Consider the following 23,017-nt stretch of genomic DNA (forward strand, 5'->3'; position numbering starts at 1 on the left):
GGAGGGAAGTCATTGCATGGGCATAAACAGGATGGACCGCCAAAGGAGGAGTCAGTGCTGTCAGCAGTCCCACAGACCCTCTTCCTAGCCGTCATATGGCCACGAAGTCATGTTGGGGAAAGGGAAATACACCTGCTGACGGTACAGCAGTCTGTGCTTACAGCCTCCTCAACGAATACGCGGTTAATGAGCGCGGTCAAACACTTCTCCAGTCTGCCTTCCCCCACGCCCCTTGAGCGTTCAGACTAGTCCTATCTGCCACACAGCAGGGACCTGGCAGGCCCCGTCTCCCCAGGTCGCAAACTCAACACGGAAACAGCTCACCAGGATGGCCAGCCAGGGCACTCAGCTGGGCAGCCCTAACCGAAACTGGCAGACGCACAGCCCGCCCCCGCCGCCCAGGCTCCGCCCCTTGGCGCCCATTGGCTCATTCAATTCACGCCGCGCCTTCTACCGCCCGGCTGGCGGCGTGTGCCCGGGCCTTGGCTTGCGCAGTCCGGGACTGTCAGAGGCAAGACGCGGGGCCCTCCGGTAGCGGCCATGAGCACCCCAGCCGTGCCTCAGGACCTGCAGCTGCCCCCGAGCCAGAGGGCTCAGCCCGCGTTCAGAGGTGAGGGTCGCGGTGGCTGGAGCGGTGCGACCCCCGGGCGCCTCGTTTGCCCGAGGGGACTAGGGTGGGGGGGGTGACCGTGGGGGAGGGGGTCGCTCGGACTGAGCGGCCAGGGCCTCGAGTCCGCCGACCAGCTTCAGCTCTGACCCATTGTGTGAGAAGCCTGGGCAGATCGCTCGGCCTCTCGCAGCCTCATTCTCGGCAGGAGCGAAATGGACAACCAAAGCGGTGCCCTGTCCGTGGTGTTAGTGTGCGGGGCTGAGCGCCTCACGTGCGGTGGTTACTGTCCGGTCGTGACCCGCTGGTGGCGAAGACGGGCCTGGCGTAGACGAGTCCGTTTAGCGAGGGAGGGTGCGTGGCATTCCTGCCTGCCCCGGGGGGTTGGGGATTCGGGACCTGCGGGGGGCGGGGCCGCGCCCAGCTCGGGGGCCGACTGCGCTTGCGCAGGGCGCTCCCGCCGCCTGAGTGGGGAGCTAGTTTTTGGGAGAAGTGGGTTTGCCTTGTCGGATGCTTCAAATTTAACGCAATCGACTTTAAATCCAGGGTGGACTGGGTCTTCAGGAATAATATTGTTAGTTCTTTGTCCTGCACATGGGAATACAGAGGAAAGAAACTCAGACCCAATCCAGTTCTGGTAAATTAGAACTTGGAGTCTAGTGTCTTGACTCTTCTGTTTAGTGTCTTAAAGCTTGGCTTTCATTAACCGTATGTTGAAAATGATGTCCTCCAGATTCTTCACTTTCAGACAAAAGAGAATGTGATTCTTCTGCAGTGGTTGTAGGGACCTTTTATAGTAACGATCTCTTAAAAATGGGATTATTATTTTTTTTTAAGATTTTATTTTATTTATTTGACAGAGAGAGATCACAAGTAGGCAGAGAGGCAGGCAGAGAGAGAGGAGGAACCAGGCTCCCTTGGGAAATTTTCTGTTGTGTTTAAAGTCTGATCTCTAGAACATTTTTTGATGTTCATTTAGTGAATATTTATTTGCTGTTATTGTTGTAACAAATGTTGACTTGTTGCTTTTTTGTTGTTTAGAACAAAGAAGACAAAAACTCAAGGAACATATATTAAAAAGAAAAACTTTTTTTGCATGCAAACAGGAAAATCACATACCCAGGTGAGGTCAAATTTTCTCATCTCAGATCTATAAAATTGTATCAGAGCTGTCTAATAAAAATGTAATAGGAGCACAATTGTACTGTAATTTAAAATTTTCGGCGTGTCTGGGTGCCTCGGTGGGTTCAAGCACCCTGCTCTTGATTTTGGCTCAGGTCAGATCTTAGGGTCCTGGGATTGATCCCCAATTCCAGCTCCCCTCTCATCAGGGAGTCTGCATGTCTCCCTCTCCCTGTTCCCTTCCCCTAGCTGGCTCTTTTTCTCTCTTAAATAAATAAATCTTAAATTTTTTTTTTTCCTAGGGGCACCTGGGTGGCTCAGTCATTAAGTGTCTGCCTTGGGATCAGGTCACGATCCCAGGGTCCTGGGATTGAGCCAGGCATCTGGCTGCCTGCTCAGCAGGAAGCCTGCTTCTTTCTATCCTCTGCTTGTATTCCCTTCTTGCTGTCTCTCTCAAATAAATAAATGAAAATTTTTTTTAAGGTTTTATTTATTTGACAGAGACAGACACAGTGAGAGAGGGAACACAAGCAGGGAGAGGGAGAAGCAGGCTTCCTGCTGAGCAGGCAGCCCCATGTGGGGCTCTAACGCAGGACCCTGGGATCATGACCTGAGCCCAGGGCAGACATCTAATGACTGAGCCACCCAGCCTCCCCTAAATGAAATCTTTTTTTTTTTTTTAAGATTTTATTTATTTATTTGACAGACAGAGATCACAAGTAGGCAGAGAGGCAGGCAGAGAGAGAGGAAGGGAAATAGGCTCCCTGCTGAGCAGAGACCCCCATGCTGGGCTCCATCCCAGGACCCTGAGATCATGACCTGAGCTAAAGGCAGAGGCTTTAACCCACTGAGCCACCCAGGTGCCCCCCCACCGCAAATGAAATCTTAAAAAAAAATTCTAGTAGCCATATTTGAGAAGTTTTAATTTATATATATATACATATTATGTACAGTTAGTGAACATACAGTACACCAATAGTTTTTGATGTAATTATTTATATTTTAAAATATATATATTATTTGTTTATCTGAGAGAGACAGAGAGCACCAGCAGGGGGATGGGCAGAGGGAGAGGAGCAAGCAGACTTCCTGCTGAGCTTGGAGCCTGTGGTGGGGCTCAATCCCAGAACCCTGAGATAATGATCTGAGCTTAACCGACTGGGCCACCCATGTGCCCCCTGAAAATTGTTTTTAAAAGATGAATTGTAATAACACTTAGTCCAATATATCCCATGTTATAATTTCAATATGTAATTCTTAAAAGTTATTGAGACATTTTATATCCTTTTTTGGTACTGAGTTTTCAAAATCTTGGTATGTATTTTACACTTTCACACATCAATTTGGACTAACCACATTTCAAGTACACAGTAGCCTTACCTTCTTGGATAGCACAGCATTGCTTCCTGTGTAAATTAATTCATACTCTTAAGATGAAACGATTAATTTTAAAAACAAAGTGCTTATATATATCACAATATTGACTTATGATTTATGCAGTGCTACAAAGGTCAGTCTTAATTTAGTAAGGTTTTTATTGTGTGTGTGAGAGAGAGGGAGGGAGAGAGGGGGGCGGGGCATAGATGGTTATTCTTTGTGAGATCACTCTCCTCAGATGTTTAGAGATCATTTGTTTTAGTCTCAACCCTCCATTGGGTTCTTATTGGTGTTATTGGTGTTATTTTGTTAAAATTAAAAAAAAAATAGCATATGGTTGTGGCTGGAACAAAGCCCCATGAAAGGATATAAAGCGGAAGATCAGATGCCCCTTCTAGAGCTGTTAGTCACATCCTTTAGGCTCTTTCTGGCATTCTAAGAGCATTGGCTTTAGAGTGTTAAGGGCTGGACTCCAAGTCTGGCACTACAACTGTGTAACCTCAGGGGAGTTAACCTGGCTTCTTTGAGTCCATTTATTTATATTAAAATGAGATAGTAATGTGTGGTTCTTGGGGATCAGATGAGATAGTGAATGTATTGTGCTATGCCTGGTACATACAGAGAGCCCAACAAGCAGTAACTATTATTTCACGATCTCTCAGTGGCTTTATACACAGAGCACTGGTTCTTGAGTTATTCTTACTCCTGGTTTCTTTAGTTTCTCCAAACAGTTATTGCTATATTTTATCTTTGCAAATGCTTCATACCCTTCCTTGTGGTTGAAAGTGGTCAAACAGTGCTTATATTTAGGAGGTACAGGTGATAGGGCTTATGATGGGTTAGGTATGGATGGGACGTGACAGAAAGAGTGCCCTTTAAGAGGACCCTGAATGTTCCAGATTAAGAGCGACCACTCAGTCCAATACCTGATCCTTATACTATGTCCTACTGTGGAGGGAGAGATGTTAGAAAAGACATTATTAGGTCAGTTTTCAACTATAATATAAAAGTGGAATTTGATAACTAATGAAGTTATGTAAGAGAAAGTCACTATTTTTAGGAAATAAACATGGAAGCATTTAGGGTTTAAAGGTAATCATGGATATATCTCAACTTTAAAGATTCAGGAAGAAAAAATTGCATGTACACCACAGCTACACATGTTCAGAAACAATGCAAATGATAATGCAAGTGGAATAAAAGGTTAACATTATGTAGATCTGGGTAAACAGTATGGGAATATACTTTGAACTATTTGTAATTCTGCAACTTTATTTAAGTTTGACGTTATTTCCAAATTTTAAGAATTCTTTTAAACTTCACATTAATAGGTTACTTTAAGTGCTTTACATTTTCTTTTACAAATCCTGCATTTCTTCATTTAAAACAGAAAGATGATCCTGAATTTTTTATTTGAATAACTGAGTGGATAGTGGTACCATATGTCTAGAAGGGAAAGACAGAGGGAGGAATGGGGGAATCAGGAACTTTGATTTGGCCATGCTCAGTTTGAGGAAATGCCAAATAGTTATGTCTGAAGGGCTGGGTTGAGATTGGGACCAGAGATTTAAACTTGGGAATTATCAGTTTGTAGATGATATTTATTTTAAACTTTGAGGTAGCATAAGATTACTAGAGAGCAAATAAAGAGAATATTAATTCAAGTAAGAGCATAACTCTCAACTACTTATTTGAATAAGGAATTCAGCTGGGCCATGGGATTTATAATACTTTTATACACAGTGAGAAGATAAGAAAATTCTGAAATTCTTCTGGCTTTACCAAGAAATCTCACAAGTACTATACTTATTCCTTTCAAAAAACAGATGTCAACTTAAGTATTGTTACTTGAGCAACAAATTGTTAAATAGACAACTAATCAGAGTTGTGGCTTTTCAAAATTTAATCATTGTATTTTACAGTCTCCAGGGTGGGTATTTTAAGATTCCTTTGTTTAGATAACTCTTGTGAGGGCAGTTTTATATGAAAATATGTTCTGTCCCATACAAGACAGAATGGGACAGAACATATTTTCATATAACTCTCCATACTGGATAAGGGAATAAGGTAGATTCTCCTTATCCTGAAACTTTATAAGCTAGCAGTTGAAAGGTCAGCAATTTCGGGGTGTCTGGGTGGCTCAGTCATTCAGTGTCTGCCTTCAGCTCAGGTCATGGTCCCAGGGTCCTGGTATCGAGCCCCGCATCGGGCTCCCTGTTCCATGGGAAGCCTGCTTCTCCCTCTCCCACTCCCCCTGTTTGTGTTCTCTCTCTCGTTATCTCTCTCTGTCAAATAAACAAATAAAATCTTTAAAAAAAAAAAAGAAAGGTCAGCAATTTCAAGACTAAGTACTAGAATTCTGTTAGCACAGACAGACAAGGAGGAGATCCTGAGAAGTATAAAAACTAAAATAAAAAGCAGAAGAAAAATTTAAAATGTATTCTTTTTTTTTTTAAAGATTTTATTTATTTTTTTGAGAGAGAGAGTGAGCAAGAGCGAGAGCAGAAACTGCAGGGAGGGTGGGGGCAAGAGGCAGAGGGAGAAGCACACTCCCCATTGAGCAGAGAACCCAACGTGGGGCTCCATCCCAGGACCCTGTGATCGTGCCCTGAGCCAAAGTCAGATGCTTAACTGACTGAGCCACTCAGGCGTCCCCAGAAATTTAAAACTGAAATGCAGCTTTGAGCCCTAGCTCAGAGGTTAGGAAGAAGATAGACAGGCCTAATGGAAGTGGACCAACTGAGCTGGGAGGAAAGGTAGAAGAGGTAGGTGGTGATCCATAGCCAAGCGAGGAAAGTGTCAAAAGAAAGAAGAATGGCTGCCTGTGTCAAGTGCTGCTTAAAGGTTCAGTAAGGGGAAAATGGAATTGACCCAAGAGTTGTAGAAACACGGAAGCAGATGACATTAGGAGTCTCCAGTGGAGTGTTGAGGACACGCTCCCAATAGGCGTGGGCTGGGGAGAGAATGGAATGTGGCAACATGGAGACAGTATGTACAGATACAGGCTTTTGAGGAGTTTTGGTGTAAAGTAAAGAGAAATGAGGCAGGAGCTGAAAGGGGGAATGTGGGGTTTAAGGCTTTTAAAATGAGATAAAATAGATCGTGTTTATATGCTGATGGGAGTGATGCAGTAGAGGGGAAAGTTAATGATGCAGAAGAGCAAGCAAATCAAAGAACAAAGATCCTGAGTAGACAAGTGGGAGAGCACAAATGGAGAGTCTGCCCATGGGTCAGCATGGTGTCAGTTCATGCATAGACAGGAAGGAAGGCAGAATATCTGGGGACAGAGGCAGATAGGCTGGCAGGCTTTGGCGGGAGAAAGAAGGGCTAATCCTTGTTAAGATTGCTTCTGATTTTCTCTTTGGTAACATCACAGTATGCTGTATGCCCAGGTATGATACTGGGGGTCTGATTAGTTAAGGTACCACATCGGGAGGACCTAACATGTTGACCCTGAGCACCGTCTCCCACCCCACACCGGGTTGCAGACCAGTGAACAATCAGAGGAGTATTTGCCTCAGGTAGTGAATGCAGGGGCTTAAACTGGGGAGACATTGCTCTGTTCAGTGACGCATATTGACTCTTCTCTGCCGTCGTACAAAATGGCTAGTACAAGGTATGGCAAAGTTCTGCTCCTTGTCCAAGCAGACTGAGCAAACAGATGTGAAGAACAATATAACCCAGATTGTCAATTATAGCGATAAGTTTTGTTCATTCTAAAATAGACACTTTTTTTTTTTTAACATTTTAGCATCTTTGAACTGGGAATTGGTCTTAGATTCAATGGTGTGTCTAATTGAGCCTGTTTTTTCTTTTCTTAACGGAATACAGATTATTATAATGACTTGTTAAGAGAATCTCATGGCCTGTACAAACCAGTCTATATCTGTTCAAAGGAGTGTAGGTCAAAGTCTTAAGGAAGCATTTGTTTTGGATATATATTCTAAATACATTGCCATCTAAAAACCAAAGTCCACATTTGTAATGAATTGGGCTGTGAGTGTGTATGGAAAATTTTGGATTTCTTTTGGGAAGGCTATTTTTTTTCTTTTATTATTTTTATTTAAAGTATAGGGGACTATAATATTATATTAGTTTTTATCTGTACATCATAGTGATTTGACAATTGTACACATTAAATACTTTCCAAAAGCATGTGTAGTTACTTTCTGTCACCATACAAAGTTACTAGAATATTATTGACTGTATTCCCTATGCTGTACTTTTCATCTCCATGACTTACTTATTTTATAACTAGAAGTTGGTACCTCTTAACTCCCTTCACCTATTTCATTCTCCTACCCCCTCACTGCCTTCCTCTCAGGCAAAGATCAGTTTTCTGTGTTTGAGTCTGTTTCTATTTTTGTTTGTTTGTTTTTAAGATTCCACATAGAAGTGAAATCATACGATGTTTGTCTTTCTCCAGTTGTCTTATTTCACTTGGCAGAATACCCTCCAGGTCCATCCATATTGTCACAAATGGCAAAATTTTCATTATTTTTTATGGCTGAGTAATATTCCATTGTGTATATATGCCACATCTTCTTTTTTTTTTTTTTTTAAGATTTTATTTATTTATTTGACAAGAGAGATGGAAAGTACAAGTAGACAGAGCGGTAGGCAGAGGGAGAGGGAGAAGCAGGCTTGCCGCCAAGCAGGGAGCCTGATGTAGGGCTCGATCCCAGGACTCTGGGATCTATGACCTGAGCCGAAGGTAGCCGCTCACCTGACTGAGCCACCCAGGTACCCCTATACCACATCTTGTTTATCCATTAATTTATCAGTGGACACTTAGGTTACTTCTGTGTCTTGGCTATTATAAATAATGCTTCAGTAAACACAGGAGTGGATATATCTTTTGAATTACTGTTTTCATTTTTTTCACGTAAATACCCAGAAGAGAAAGTATTGGATCATCTGGTATTTCTATTTCTTTTTTTTTTCTTTAAAGATTTTATTTTATTTATTTGACAGACAGAGATTACAAGTAGGCAGAGAGGCAGGCAGAGAGAGAGAGAGGAGGAAGCAGGCTCCCTGCCGAGCAGAGAGCCCAATGTGGGGCTCGATCCCAGGACCCTGGGATCATGACCTGAGCCAAAGGCAGAGGCTTTAACCCACTGAGTCACCCAGGCGCCCCTGGTATTTCTATTTCTAATTTTTGAGGAACCTCTATATTAATTTCCACTGACTGCACCACTTTATATTTTCAGTGCACAGGGCCTCCTTTTTCTCTCTATATATCTTTGCCAACACTTGTTATTTTTTTTGTTTCTTTAATACTAGTCATTCTCAGGGCACTTTGGTGGCTCAATCGGTTAAACATTTGACTCTTGATTTCGGCTCAGATCATGATCCCAGGGTCGTGAGATTGAGCTCCACTTCCGGCTCTGCACGCAGCAAGGAGTCTGCTTGAGATTTTCTCCCTCTTCCTCTCTGTCTCTCTCTTTACCCCTCCCTGTTCATGTTCATGCATGTGCACTCTCTCTCAAAATTAAAAAAAAAATACTAGTCATTCTGCCTGGTGTGAGGTGATATCTCATTGTGGTTTTGATTTACATTTCCCAGATGATTAGTGTTATTGAGCATCTTACATGGGTTTGTTGGCCATCTGTATGCGTTTGGAAAAATGTCTGTACAAGTTCTCTGCCCATTTTTTAATTGGGTTTGCTTCATGTTGAGTTGTAAGAGTTCTTTATGAATTTTGGAAATTAACCCATTATCAGATATATTATTTGTAAATAACTTCTCCCATTTAGTAGATTGCCTTTTTTTTTTTTTTTTTTTTTTGAGACTGTGTGTGTGTGTGTGTGAGAGAGAGAGAGAGCACGCCAGTTGGGGCAGAGGGAGAAAGAGAGAATCTTCGGCAGGGGCCACCACACCTAGTACAGAACCAATGCAGGGCTGGCGGGGGCAGGGGCTGGCTCCATCTCACAATCCCAAAATCAGGACAGGAGCTGTAATCAAGAGTTGGAGGCTTAACTGACTGAACCACCCAGGTGCCTCACCTTTTCATTTGTTGATGGTTTTCTTTCTTGTGCAAAGGCTTTTTAGCAGGATGTAGTCCCAGTTATTTTTAGTTTTGTTTCCTTTGCCCGAGGGGAGACATCCAGCAAAATATGACTAAGGCTAATGTCCAGGAGTTTACTGCCTCTATTTCCCTATAGAAGTTTTATGGTTTCAGGTCTTATATTTAGATTTTTGATGCATTTTGAGTTTATTTTTGTGTATGATGTAAGAAATTAGTCTAGTTTCATTCTTTTGCTTGCAGCTGTCCAGTTTTCCTCAAACCACTTACTTGAAGAGGGCCTATATTTAAAAATTTTTCACTGTAAGTCCTTTACTAAGTACTTAAAACTAACCAAAGAAAATGTTGCTTAATAAAGATTTTAAGGACTTGTTTGAGTGACTAGGAAGAATGGTTTGGAATGAGATTATCAAGAGTTTACATATTCTGTGTAGGGGAGTGTTAAGATTTTTAAGAAAATATCTTTAAATTCCTCAGCTATCTTCCTTATACTGTTAAGTCCACCCTGTAATAAAGAAAAAGGACACATAAAACTCAGCTCTATTCTGGCCTCAATTTAAAATTACAAAGTCAGATGATTGTTAATATTCTCCCATTCCTCCCCCCAAAGAGAAAACTTCCTTGGTACATGGTTAAACTTTTTTTTTTCCTTTTTTTATTTCTTAAAGTAGTAGAGACCAGAAAGTGATGAACTCTGAGGGCCAGGTCCACGAAGAGACAAAAGTTCTGAAATTTAAAACAAAAATGGTAAGATATGGATTATAACCCTCCTAAATTGTCCTTTCCCCTCCCCCTTTCTTCTTCCTAAACTCTTAAAGAAATGAGTTCTGAAAGACTTATTTGTCTGAAATCACTCTTTTAGGCTGGTAAAGAAAATGTCAGTAGACCTCCTGGGAACAAAAATCATATAACAACGGGAAAAAATTGTATTCCTTTAAGACCTTCTAATGAATCAACCAATTCAACAATAGCAACTGACACATATAATTTTGAGGATAATAATCAAATGGGACAGTCCATACCAATTAAAGATGACCCTCAAAGTCAACACATGACATTAAGCCAAGTGTTTCATCTTAAAAACAACAATAAAAAGAAACAGATATCCACAGAAAAACCAAAGCAAGATGCTAACACGTCCAAGAAGCTTGTGCTTGGGTCTTACCGTGGCCAAATTGTTCAGTCTAAGATTAATTCATTTAGAAAACCCCTGCCAGCCAGAGATGAGAGTTCTGCAACAACGAAGAAACCTTCAGCCGCTGTCGGTAAAGCCCCAGAGCCTCCACCAGCAGACACCCGAGGTGCGACCGTGAGAAGTGATAGAGCCCTGAACACAGTGACCACCACTAAACTTGGGAGCACAGCATCTCAGGGCAGACAGCTGGTGCGGCCTCCTATCAGAAGTCACCGCAACAGTGCCCAGGACACTGTGAAACAGGGCCTGGGGAGAACCACTGCCAACGTTACAATCCGGAAAGAGCCTCGGGAGAAAGAATTACTGCACTCAAACACAGTTTCATCTAGTGCCAAAACTGGTGCTCAGGATGTAGAGAGAAGGAGGACCCTGGCAAGAAGTCTGACCTCTGAAACTGTAGCCAGGCCTGCTTCGCCTTCTAACACCAAACTGATACAGAAATCAAAAAACATTGACCCTCGCAGACACACTATAGCAAAAGCAACTCTTGATAGGTCGGCCCGGCCCAAAGAAACAGCAGAAGAGAGAAAGTAAGTTGATTTCATTTTATAGGCTTAGTTTTCAGTAGAGTGCCACTTGTGCATGCTTATAATCTCCATGAAGGTACTAGAATGTGTGTGTGTGTGTGTGTGTGTGTGTGTGTGTGTGTGTGTGTAATGTCCTCTGTTGTCGGCACATTTATACAGTGGTGGAGTAAATTTATCCAGTGGTGGAGCAGAGTGACCTAAGTTACTGTGCCTAAGTGTGTTTCATTAGGTTGCTGTAATCTGAGATACTTAATACATCTGGGAAATGTCTTATAACCTCTCCATTTAAAAACACAGTCTTGGGGTGTTTGAGCATTAACGAACATTGATTTCTTTTTCTTCGAACTTGGGAACTTAACGTGTGGGTGTGGAACTGCTTAAAGACCTGAGTTATTTTTTAACTTCTCTGTCTGACAGAATTCTATCATCAGTAGCACAGGTAACGCTTATATTCTGCTTCTAACTGTAGAGCTCGTCTGAGCGAGTGGAGAGCTGGCAAAAGAAATGTGCTGAAAAGGCCTCCTAGCGCAGTGGTTACCCAGCCTGAGCCTGGAGGACAGAACGAAAACTCATTCGGGTCCTTTTGGACAACCATGGTAGAAGAAGATGAACAAAGATTATTTACTGAAAAAGTAAACAAGACATTTTCGGAATGCTTAAACCTGATTAATGAGGTACAGTCCTTATATTTGTGTAGGAGTTTATAGTTTGTAAATTATCTTATAAATGTTCTCTTACTAAATTACCTTGTCACTCTTTTGACCACGTAATGTGTTAGCGGTGTTATGTAGACAATTGTGAGATTCTCTTTAGTCTTTAATGGACTGCATTTTCATTGAGGACATATAACTGTATCAAAGGGATAACTAGGTTTTTTACTTGATTTTTTTTTAAATTTATAAATATGGTATTCCTCTAAGATGTTAATATAGAATGGGCTGGGGGTGGATATTCACTCTGATACTTCTATTTTTTACATTCCTTCAACATATTCACACATTATTTTTTCTACTCATTACATATTTTATCAAAGACAAGCAACCTAAATTAGTGGGTCATTATCACAGATTAAATTCAAGGTAACTAAAATATTTGCAAACAAAATTCCATTAATTGAAACCAACATCATCATGGTCTTAAACTTATTGTAGAGTTTCACTATTTGGACCAAAATCCTACAGAGCATAATAACTCCAGAATGTTTCCTTTATTTCCTGACTACTTTTTGATCTTGATTTGGTCACCCATGGTGTCTAAGATCCATAGCAAGACTGAATATGGAGAGTATGATTTCAAACATTACTCTGGTCTTCATGAGTGTCTGTAAGCTTTTTGTGATTTTTGAAGACCAGTGAAAATTAAGATCAGAGTTTCCCTGATTATATTCTTATTTCTGCTCAGCTGGGGTTTGTCATTGATTCTGTGGAAGTTCTCTGTCTTACCATCTATATATAGCTCTTAACTTACTTCAACCATTACAGATTCATTTTAACCTTAATATCAAGAACTGACAAAGACTGTTTTTAAAAACCTGCAAGCTATTCCCCCCACATAAACATTTGGTAGTTGCAAAATTCCAAATCAAGTATTAAATGGAATCCCACAATGTATTAAAGGGTAATCGTCAAGACAAAGTAAAGTGTTAGTCATTTTTGTGTGTGTGTGTGTTAGTCATTTTTGACTAATATTTTTCTCAACTAATATTTCATTGTTTTCATGCTTTGTACTCATGACTAATAGGCTTCTTACTAGCCATTCAGAATAAGTTTGGAGTAAGGAAAAGAATACTGAATATTCTTATGAATAACTCTGTCAACTTTTTCTTATCATTGATCTTGATAGTACACTTACTTATAGCAAGTGTATAGCAAGATATAGATGTTATAGTACACTTACTTAATTGTTCATAGTTCAGAGGCTAAAGGATGTCACTTCACTTCTTGCTGTTTTAGGGATGTCCAAAAGAAGAAATATTGGTCATACTGAATGACCTGATTAAAAATATTCCAGATGCCAAAAAACTTGTTAAGTATTGGATATGCCTTGTACGTATTGAACCACTCACAAGTCCTGTTGAAAATATTATCACAATCTATGAGAAAGCTATTTTGGCAGGAGCTCAGGTAAGATTAAAACTTACCGATCTTTACTAATACAGTGTAAAGGATTCAGAGCTATTTTGGAGCACATCACAACATAACTTGATAAAATTGTGGTTCCATATGTAGTAGTAATGAATGTTTAAAGGCCACAGTGATCACATGTTATAAAAGCTGTTTCTCAACATTCTAAAACTTGCTCATGAACTAGTGATAATGAGACCTTTGAAGATGGATATACACTGAAATGTACATTTAATGAAACTTGCTGTAAGAAATATTTTAATACATGTCATTTCGCACATTTTCTAGTTAAGAAATCTGGGAAATTGAATTTTTAATATTAAAATTTGTTTAACAAATATAAAGCAAATAGAATTAAATTAACTTTTAAAATGTTAGCAGGTTCTGTGGCTTTGTGAAAGAGGTCTTTCACTTGAGGAGCATTTCTTAATGGTCTTACATGTTCTCACATTTTTATGCCATATGTTTGGTCCTGCCCACGCGTAGAAAATGGCAGTAAACTAGTTTCTCTGCCATACTTGTGCCATAGTGGTTTGATACCACACCTCTCCCCTCTTCTAGTCTATTGGTACAAAAGTCTCTGAGAATAGAAAAATTGTATCTCTAGGTTTTTCAGCTTGGCTGTGTTTTTGTTTTTATGGGCAAATATTTCTAAAATGCATTTCCTTTTGACCAAGTTTCCCAAAAATGCATTTTGGAGATTATTTACAGAGAGAGTTTTAAAAAATTCTTTTCTTTAGCCTTTCTTTAAGAAAGGTCTACTCACTTTAGTCTCAGCAAAGCCAGCAGATGCTATTTGACCTTGCACTTGAATCATAAATATTCAACAGATATTCTCTCAAAGGCTATTATGTATAGAACACTTTGTTGAAGGGTGATTATATTTGACAGAATCCCACTTGGAAGGGGGTGTGGAGGTTCTGACTACATGAACCAGAAGGAATATTACTTAAGGTGGCTTAAGGCAAAATAGCTAGGATGCATGCCAGAGGCAAGGACTCTTATGGAAAGCAGGATGTAAAGAGAGAAATGTGACATGGCAGCAGAAAGTGGAAAGCAAGGATTAAAATTAGCCAAGAAAATTGAATGCAGGCTGAGTGAGTAGTTCAGAACTATGTTCTAGAACTAAGAATATGAGCCAGAACTTCCCTTGTATATAATATCTTGAATATGTTGCATTAGCAATCATGGTAGTGCAAAAGAACATAGTAAGTGCTTCCATGTCTGGCATATAGTGGACACAAAGTAAACTGTTGAATTCGAATGAGTGAAATGTTGGGCTGGTCAACCTTGAGCTGTTCAGAGATGCATTTAATAGCATGTGAAAAAAAAAAGCATAACCATGGACTTGAATGTAGGAGAAAAAGAGTAAACTTTATATTAAATTTACTTTAAATTAATATTATCAGCTCTTTGATATTGTTAGCTTGCTACTTGTCCATTAATTTTGTTTATATCAGACAAATAGTTAAAAGAGTTACCAGAGGCTTAAGAAAAATTGTGGGGGGAATTTTAATCTGATACCTCTACCCCTTGTATTCATTTTTATTCTATAAATTGGAAAGAGAGTCATTTTCAAACATTCGAGTGTCAAAATAAGTATCCTGAGAAAAGACACACGATTTGCCTCATTTTAAAGTATGAAATATAATCGCTGCTTTAAATATTTTTGGCTTGAATAACCTTGTTAATGTTTTGACATTAAATATTTTTGACTTGAATAACCTAGTTAGTGTCTGAGAATATGAAAATTATATTTTCTTCATTAAAAAAATTAAGCCTATTGAAGAGATGCGACATGCGATTGCAGATATTCTAACAATGAAGAGTCAAGAGAAAGTGAAATATAGTAAGTTTTTAATTTTCTTCAAGTAAATTGTGATTTTATTAAATTTGAATTATTTTTCTTTTACCTTTTTAAATTTGTAGAATGTTTCTCTCTTATGTCTGTAGGCATACCTCTGAGATTCAGTGGCCTTATGTAGTATAAGAATTTTTTTTTTTTTTTTTTTTTAATATTTTATTTATTTATTTGACAGAGAGAGATCATAAGTAGGCGGAGAGGCAGGCAGAGAGAGTGAGAGGGAAGCAGGCTCCCTGCCGAGCAGAGAGCCCGATGTGGGACTCGATCCCAGGACCCTGAGATCATGACCTGAGCCGAAGGCAGCGGCTTAAACCACTGAGCCACCCAGGCGCCCCGTATAAGAATTTTTAATTAGGATGTCTGGTTCAGGGGTTCCTGAGTGGCTCATTTGGTTAGGCAGCTGCCTTCGGCTCAGGTCATGATCTCGGGGTCCTGAGATCAGGTCTCACATTGGACTCCCTGCTTAGCAGGGAGCCTGTTTCTCCATCTGTCACTGTCCCTCCTGCTGCTCATGCATGCTCTCTCTCTCTAGCAAATAAATATATCTTAGGAAAAAAAAAAAAAAGATGTCTGGTTCAAAACCCAAATTTATCATTGAGTGTTTTTGAAAGTTACCTTACTTCTCTAGACCTTAATTCCCTGTGTTAAAAATGAGGCAGTTTGATTAGATGATCTCTAAAATTTTACCTATTAATTCTATCATCTGTTCTGTGCTCTAGAGAAGCTCATTCAAGAATTCTCTTTGCTAGGGCTGGTAGATAGAGGGAAGAGATTCATTAGCTGTCAGGTATATGAAATGTAAACATTTTCTAGATTCAGATATATCCTATAACTGAAACATCTCTTGGTGCAAATCTCTAATAATTGCCTAATAGTCAAATCTAGAGGTCTTTTCAGCTTGCTAGATTTATCAAGATGTCTCAAGTATTTCACATCAAGCATGTTGTATTTTGAACTCGTTGTTTCCCCTCATTGCTTCCCCATACCATCATCTATTCCTCCCCAATAAAGAAAAGGAAAAAAAAAAAACTCCTCTGTCATTGAAGATGCCTAAGCAAGAAATGTTATGAGAGATGCCCTTGGTATACCTGCACACTCATTCTGATGTGCACATACATTCATTAAGTCCTAACTTAGAAATAACTCATAAACCTGCCTTCTTGCTGATGCCTACCTCTCTACCACCTTGCCTAGAGACAACCTCGTTTGTCTTCTTATCATCACAGATCATTCCTTTTCATTCCTTGCCATTCTAAACCATCCTTTATAGTGCTCAATCTGACTGTATCTGTTTCTCCAGTGAGATTTTTTTTTTTAACCAAACTTCCTGCATGTAATGTTGATTATAGTCCAGCCCTTCCTGCCTATTATCACGTTCTCCCCACATATGTTACCCTATATTCTAGGCACTCTGGCCTGTTAATGTTGTCTTAATAGGTCATTTCCTTTTAAGCTTCATAACCAAGATTATCTTCCGTGGTCTTGTCAAGTACTCGTTTATCAAGCCCCAGCCAGAATGTCATTTGTAAAGCTTTCCCTAGCTCTCTCCCTGTCCCTCAAGCAAAGGTAGTTGTTCCATTTTGTGGGTTCCCATAACCCTTTGTTCTTACCTCAGCTTTATAGAATTTTTCTTGCTTTAATTATTTTCAATCATGTCTCTTCCATGGAATGTGAACTTAAAGGACAGGGATGATTTCAATCTTATATCTGTATCTATAATTCCCAACCCCTAGGTGATAGTGAATATTTGTTAATAGTTGTCAGCAGTATTGGCTTAGGAAAAGTAATGGGTAGGAGATGGCAGTTTGGTTCTTCTATTTTGAAAATCTGACCAACTATGAATAACTTTAATGTCTTCTGATTTTTCTCTTTAACTTTGACCAAAAGCTTAATCTATAAATGTATTTCCATAGGAGAAAATGTTGAGGCTTGTGCAACTAAGGAGTACATTCAGGAAGTCAACAATGAAGATATGGGTGTTAATCTAGAGTCAGGAAGATCAGAAATGGAAAAGAAACCTAGAAATGTGGTATTTCAAGATTGTGAAAAAGAGGAAGATGACAAAAAAGATCCAACCAGTGATGTTAAAACCCCCAGTACAGAGACCAGGGGGAGTTGCTTAATCAAATATAATGTGTCTACTACACCATACCTACAAAGGTAAACTTTCAAAATGTAATGTGCTGTGATTGGTTTTTATGTTTAAGAATAATAAACATGGTATCTAAAAATCTTTAGCTTCCAAATTAGAATGGTTTCAAACAAATCAATATCATTGGGACACTTCACCGTGTGTGTGTGTGTGTGTGTGTGAGAGAGAGAGAGAGAGAGAGAGCGCGCACGCGCACGCACATAAAAGTTGGGGAGAAGGGACAGAGGAGAGAAGAGAGAGAATCTTAAGCAGACTCCGTACCCAGTGTGGAGTCCTGTCACAGGGCTCAATCTCACAACCCTGATATCATGACCTGAGCTAAAATGAAGAGTTGGATGCTTAACTGACTGAGCCACCCAGGCACCCCTGGACACTTCACCTTTTAAATACTGTATTTGGGGGTACCTTGTTGGCTCAGTCGGTTAAGCATCTGCCTTCGACTCGGGTCATGATCCCAGGGTCCTGGGATCGAGTTCTACGTCGGGCTCCCTGCTCAGTGTGGAGCTTGCTTCTTCCTCTCCTTTCCACTCATGCTCTCTCTCACTACCTCTGATACTATCTCCACCCTTCTCTCTCAAATAATAAAATAAATAAATAAAATCTTAAAATTAGCATATTTTCTTTGCTTTTACCCGAAGTATTGCCATTTTGTAAAAGAAAACTTTGACATCATTTTATTTAATGTCTGTTATTGTTAATAGTAGGTTATGGAATTGAGCAACTAGCCAATTGTACAGATATTCAAGAATCTACTGTGTACAAACTGTGACAACAAACAGAAAAAAGAAGGAGTTCCTAACTATAAGAGCTCTCCGTACCTCTTTTTCTATAAGGCAGGCAATCACATAGGTTTTTTTTTGTCTTTTTTTTGTTTTTTTTTGAGAGGATCAGCAATTTTTTTTTTTTTAATTTGTTTATTTGACAGACAGAGATCACGGATAGGCAGAGAGGCAGGCAGAGAGAGAGGAAGGGAAGCAGGCTCCCTGCTGAGCAGAGAGCCCGATGCGGGGCTCGATCCCAGGACCTTGGGATCATGACCTGAGCCGAAGGCAGAGGCTTTAACCCACTGAGCCACCCAGGGGCCCCCAATCACATAGTTTTAACTTACAAGCTCTAGGATGATAAATGTCATAAAAGAACAAAGTGAAAATGCTAATGTTTTTTAACTCTGGGAATAATTTTGTGTCTTTTTAGTGTAAAAAAGAAGATACAGTTTGATAACACAGATACTACATTTAAAGACCTAAAGTTTCTAACACCAGTTAGACGTTCTCGACGTATTCATGAGAAGACTTCTAAACTGCCAGATATGTTAAAAGACCATTACCCATGCGTGTCTTCACTGGAGCAGTTAACAGAGCTGGGAGGTGAAACCGATGCTTTTGTGTGCCGTCCTAACGCTGCGCTCTGCCCGATGTACTCAGAGACTGGAACAGCACAAGAGAAATAAAGTGATGATAAGCAACGGGGCTTCTCTTGTTCCTGGGGTCTTTTGTTGGCTTCTTGGGGCTTTGTATGTCTCTTGGGAGTTGGCCAAGTACCTAAGTATTCATGGCAGTAAGCTCTTTTACTGATGTTCACCTTGTAGCAGGAATTGCCTTCCGTGTAACAGAAAGCTAATCCTACCTTGTCAATCTCAGCAGAGGGAGTTTCTAATAAAGGTAGATTTTGTCAAGTAGTTTACTATGTTCCTTGAATAGAGACAGGTTTGATCATAATATTAGCTTGTTCACTTTTAATAGTCTTAACTTGTTAGTCATTAAATATAAGTAATGCTGTGGCAGAAAGGGTGTTCAGGATAAGATTTCTATATTTGCATGTTCTTAAAATTCACATGTTCTTAAAAATTTATAATACACATGCCAGCTTTTAACAGAATACTGACTTTTTTTTGCCTTTCCTTAAATTCTGGATCGGTAGGAAAGTCAGTAATTGCGATGTAGCGCGACCCCCTGCAGAAGTGAAGACATGGAAGACTTAGCTTGCTTTTTCACCCAGTTCTTGTTACCTGGGCTGCTGTGGTCTGTCATGCTTTGGCTCTTCCCTCTCACTTTCCATCAATGCTAGTGAGTCTGTGGTCACTGTTGGTTTCTTTTTTATTGTAACTGAGGTCACCACAAACAATAATTCACTAAATGCCCCATTTCTAGGAGGAAATACTTTGTAGTAAAAAAGAAAATGTGCCACATACAGCAGATATTTGAAACTTGAAATCTGAGTTTCTTTCTTTAGTTCCTTTTGTAACTTGGCTGTCTAAAATGTTAAAACTTTAACTTTCCTCATTTCATTTCATACAGTTGTAGACATTAGAATGGAATTAGAGAAAGAATATATAACATCATTCTAATTTAGGTAGTATTTCTAAAATAATATAAAATACAACTAATATAAAATATAATAAAAACTTTACTGTTAAGTCATGTCCCTTGAAACATGATAGTTATATACAGTAAAGTTTCTTCTCCCCACACATTAAATATCACCCCTAAAATTGTTTTATAAGTCTCCAGACTAATACTTAAATACATCCTCTACCAATCTAGTTTCAAAGATTCGATAGTTTTAAAACTGTGTGTGATATAAATGTGCTTGAAAATCACAGTCTTGTGTTCACTCATTCACCATTTGTATAATAGCACCTATCTTTGTTCTATTATGTTCTAAAGAGGAGTCTTATTCTTTTATAAACTGTGTTCCTAATATTTATAAATAAATATATCGGTATAGCAATGTTTCGGTGACATTTATTTATTTCAACAAATATGAAATGCAGTTTAACTACAGTGAATAAATTTGAACCTTGCTTTTAGAATACATTATAGTTGGATTTGACTTGGGGTTTTTAATACTTAAATATGTGCTTAATGATATATTTCCTTTTGAAAAAATTTATCAATTTATCTAAAGATTTACCTTAATTTTTATCTTACTTTTTTTCATACTTTGTATGAATAGTGCAAAACGTGCCATTTTGAAATAAACTTCAAGCTGGCTTATACTCTCGGCTTTAACATGAGTATACCGTGTGGTTCATTTGGCCATACAGAGTAGCTTGAAATGCCTCAGTGCGAGGGAATTTGAGATAAACCATTCCGTTTGGAAGTTTCATAGAGTGCTTTTCTTCCCCTTCACCCCCCAGCTGTGAGGCAAATCCGTCTCCTTAAATAATCCTAGTGCTACCCTTTACAGACATAGGTCTCGCTCCTTTCTGGGTGCTTAAGAACATTTATCAAGTGTCTGACCTAGGTTTGTTTCAAGCTAAATATCTCCAAGCATGTAATATAGGGTACATGAGCTTTGAAGTCCCACAGATCTACATTCAAAACTCAGCTCCTACCTTCCCTTAAAAGTTATGCGACTGCGGAGAAGTTAGTTGAACCTCATCTTACTCTAATTTAGGTAGTATTTCTAAAATAACTAATATAGGGGCGCCTGGGTGGCTCAGTGGGTTAAAGTCTCTGCTTTCAGCTCAGGTCATGATCCCAGGGTTCTGGGATCGAGCCCCACATCGGGCTCTCTGCTCCGCGGAGAGCCTGCTTCCTCCTCTCTCTCTGACTGTCTCCCTGCCTACTTGTGATTTGTCTGTCAAATAAATAAATAAAATCTTTAAAAAAAAGTAAAATAGGGGCGCCTGGGTGGCTCAGTGGATTAAGCCGCTGCCTTCGGCTCAGGTCATGATCTCAGGGTCCTGGGATCGAGCCCCGCATCGGGCTCTCTGCTCCGTGGGGAGCCTGCTTCCTCCTCTCTCTCTGCCTGCCTCTCTGCCTGCTTGTGATCTCTCTCTGTCAAATAAATAAATAAAATCTTAAAAAAAAAAAATAAAATAAAAATAAAATAACTAATATAAAATATAAAAACTTTACTGTTAAGTCATGTCCCTTGAAACATGATAGTTATATACAGTAAACAGTTTCTTCTCCCCACACATTAAATATCACCCCTAAAATTGTTTAATAAGTCTCCAGACTTAAAAAGTAAGACGTTATTAAGTAAGACTTATTAGTGTAAGATGAGGTAAAGTGGAGATAATCCTGTTATTTTTGTGTCATAATTGCTGGCTATGCCTCTGGTTAATAGGCCAGAATGGGCACCTGACCCAACCTGGGCTGTCAGAGACCTTTCCATAGGTATTTGGGAATCAAGACAGGGTTTTTTCTATGTAGTTAGACCTGAAATATGTAAAAATGAGGTACTGGGTGACCACATGAAGGTTGGGGAGCAAATGTCACCAGTAAACCAAATGATGAAGTTATCCAGGCAAAAGCAAAGAGACTCCTGCCTGGGGTTTTCTCTAGTTCATCACTTGTATACCTAAGCATGTTCTTGTTAAATCAAAATACAGGTAAAACACAATTTTTCTACTCCAACCACACTACCCTTCTTAAATGTTACCAATATTTTTATAGTAACCACCCCAATTTTTGTGTGTATTTAACACAGACTTATATAAAAACACGTGTGTATGTGTAGATTTTATAGGTTTTATTTTGCCTTGTTGGTCATAAATGGCACCATATACTTCATGTACTGTTCTACAACGTGTCTTTTTTCTAATTTATTTTATATACATATATAAAATAAGGAACTTTTCATTGACCTAGATCAATGTAATATTAAGACTACATGGGAGCTTTTTAAGTCAGTCAGCTTTTCAAACTCTTTACCACTGCAAGCAACATGTATTACTGCAGGATAGTGGTTAAGAATCAGACTTGAGTACTACCACCTGGGTTCTAATACAGTTCTACCACTGACTAGCTGTGGGACCCGAGCCAAATAGCCTCTTGTGCCTCAGAGATAATTGTACCTTTAGGGTTGTTGTGGAGTTGATAGCTAATATTTATCTAGTCCTCCTCTTAAGCACTTCACGGATACTGACTGACTTAAAACAGTGCCTAGTATCTTGTATATGTAATCTGTAGTAATATTCTATTTCCAATCACTACCCATTTCGGAACCTCCCCTGGCTGAGATCCACACCTTGGCAATAGCTAGAGAGGGTAGGGTTCAGATCTGTTCTATTTCCTCCTCCATACTCACCAGTCTGTGCTTGCGGATGGTTACTGGTTGATTATGTCATCCCCAAAAAGATACATTGGAGTCTTAAGCCCCAGTACTTTTAGGATGTGACCTTATTTGGAAATAGGGTCATTGCAGATGCAATTAATTAAGATGATTTCAGGCTGGTCCTAATTCAGGCAGGTTCCTAATCCAATAGGACTGGGAAGATGATGTGAAGAGACAGGGAGAAGACAGCATTCTACGAGCCCAAGGAATAGGCCCAGAATAGGTCCCTCTCTGAGTCCTCAGCTCAAGAATCCTGCTGACAGCCTTATTTTGGACTTCTAGGCTCTAGAACCCTGAGAGGATATGCTTCTCTTGTTCAAGCTTGGTTTGTGATACTTTTGTTAGGGCAGCTCTAGCAAACTAATACACTCAGGCTACAAGATAAAAAGTCCTTTTCGTGACTATAGGCATTGAGGGGGCGGGGTGGGGGGGGGAGAGTTGCGTGTTTTTATGACTTTTGCCCCTGCGCTGTCATGAATATAAAATGGTTGGAGTTTGTGCCTGTGGCCGAGCAGCAGGTCCATTAGTTCCTGGAAACGGAAGTTGTAGCAGCATTCTGGGCATAGGCATGTATAGTAGTTTTGGTTTTGTTCCTTTTTTTTTTTAAGATTTTATTTATTTATTTATTTAACAGATCGCAAGTAGTCAGAGAGGCAGGCAAAGAGGAGGAAGTAGGCCCCCCGCTGAGCAGACAGCCTGATACGGGGCTCGATCCCCTGGGATCAAGCTTTAAACCCACTGAGCCACCCAGGCGCCCCTGTTTTTGTTTGTTTAATTGAAACCAAACAGAGCAGATATCACAAATGTTGGGCCATTCAGAAAGAAGATGATATTCCAGAGATCCTGCTCTTATCACTACATTTACAGATTAATCACATATTAACTCTGCCCTGTCATGCTGAACACGCTCAGCACTTACAAGTACAACCAGCGCTCAGCACTTACAAGTACAACCAGA

General features: G+C 39.7%; 1 protein-coding gene across 2 annotated transcripts; it reads left to right on the plus strand.

Annotated features, from left to right (window-relative positions):
- Positions 1–480: 480 nt before the first annotated feature.
- Positions 481–19,979, plus strand: CKAP2 (cytoskeleton associated protein 2). Of its 2 annotated transcripts, none has more exons than XM_045978485.1 (9): positions 481–610; positions 1,649–1,730; positions 9,800–9,878; positions 9,994–10,856; positions 11,323–11,527; positions 12,806–12,976; positions 14,756–14,825; positions 16,754–17,000; positions 18,187–19,979. In XM_045978485.1, exons 1-9 carry the CDS (start codon positions 541–543, stop codon positions 18,440–18,442), a joined length of 2,043 nt encoding a protein of 680 aa, XP_045834441.1. In that variant the 5' UTR covers positions 481–540; the 3' UTR covers positions 18,443–19,979. The 2 variants fall into 2 exon arrangements, with proteins under 2 accessions (XP_045834441.1, XP_045834442.1); XM_045978486.1 differs by having other exon boundaries at positions 9,803–9,878.
- Positions 19,980–23,017: the final 3,038 nt, after the last annotated feature.

Source organism: Meles meles, chromosome 14, assembly GCF_922984935.1.
Source record: "Meles meles chromosome 14, mMelMel3.1 paternal haplotype, whole genome shotgun sequence".
Taxonomy (NCBI): Eukaryota; Metazoa; Chordata; class Mammalia; order Carnivora; family Mustelidae; genus Meles; species Meles meles.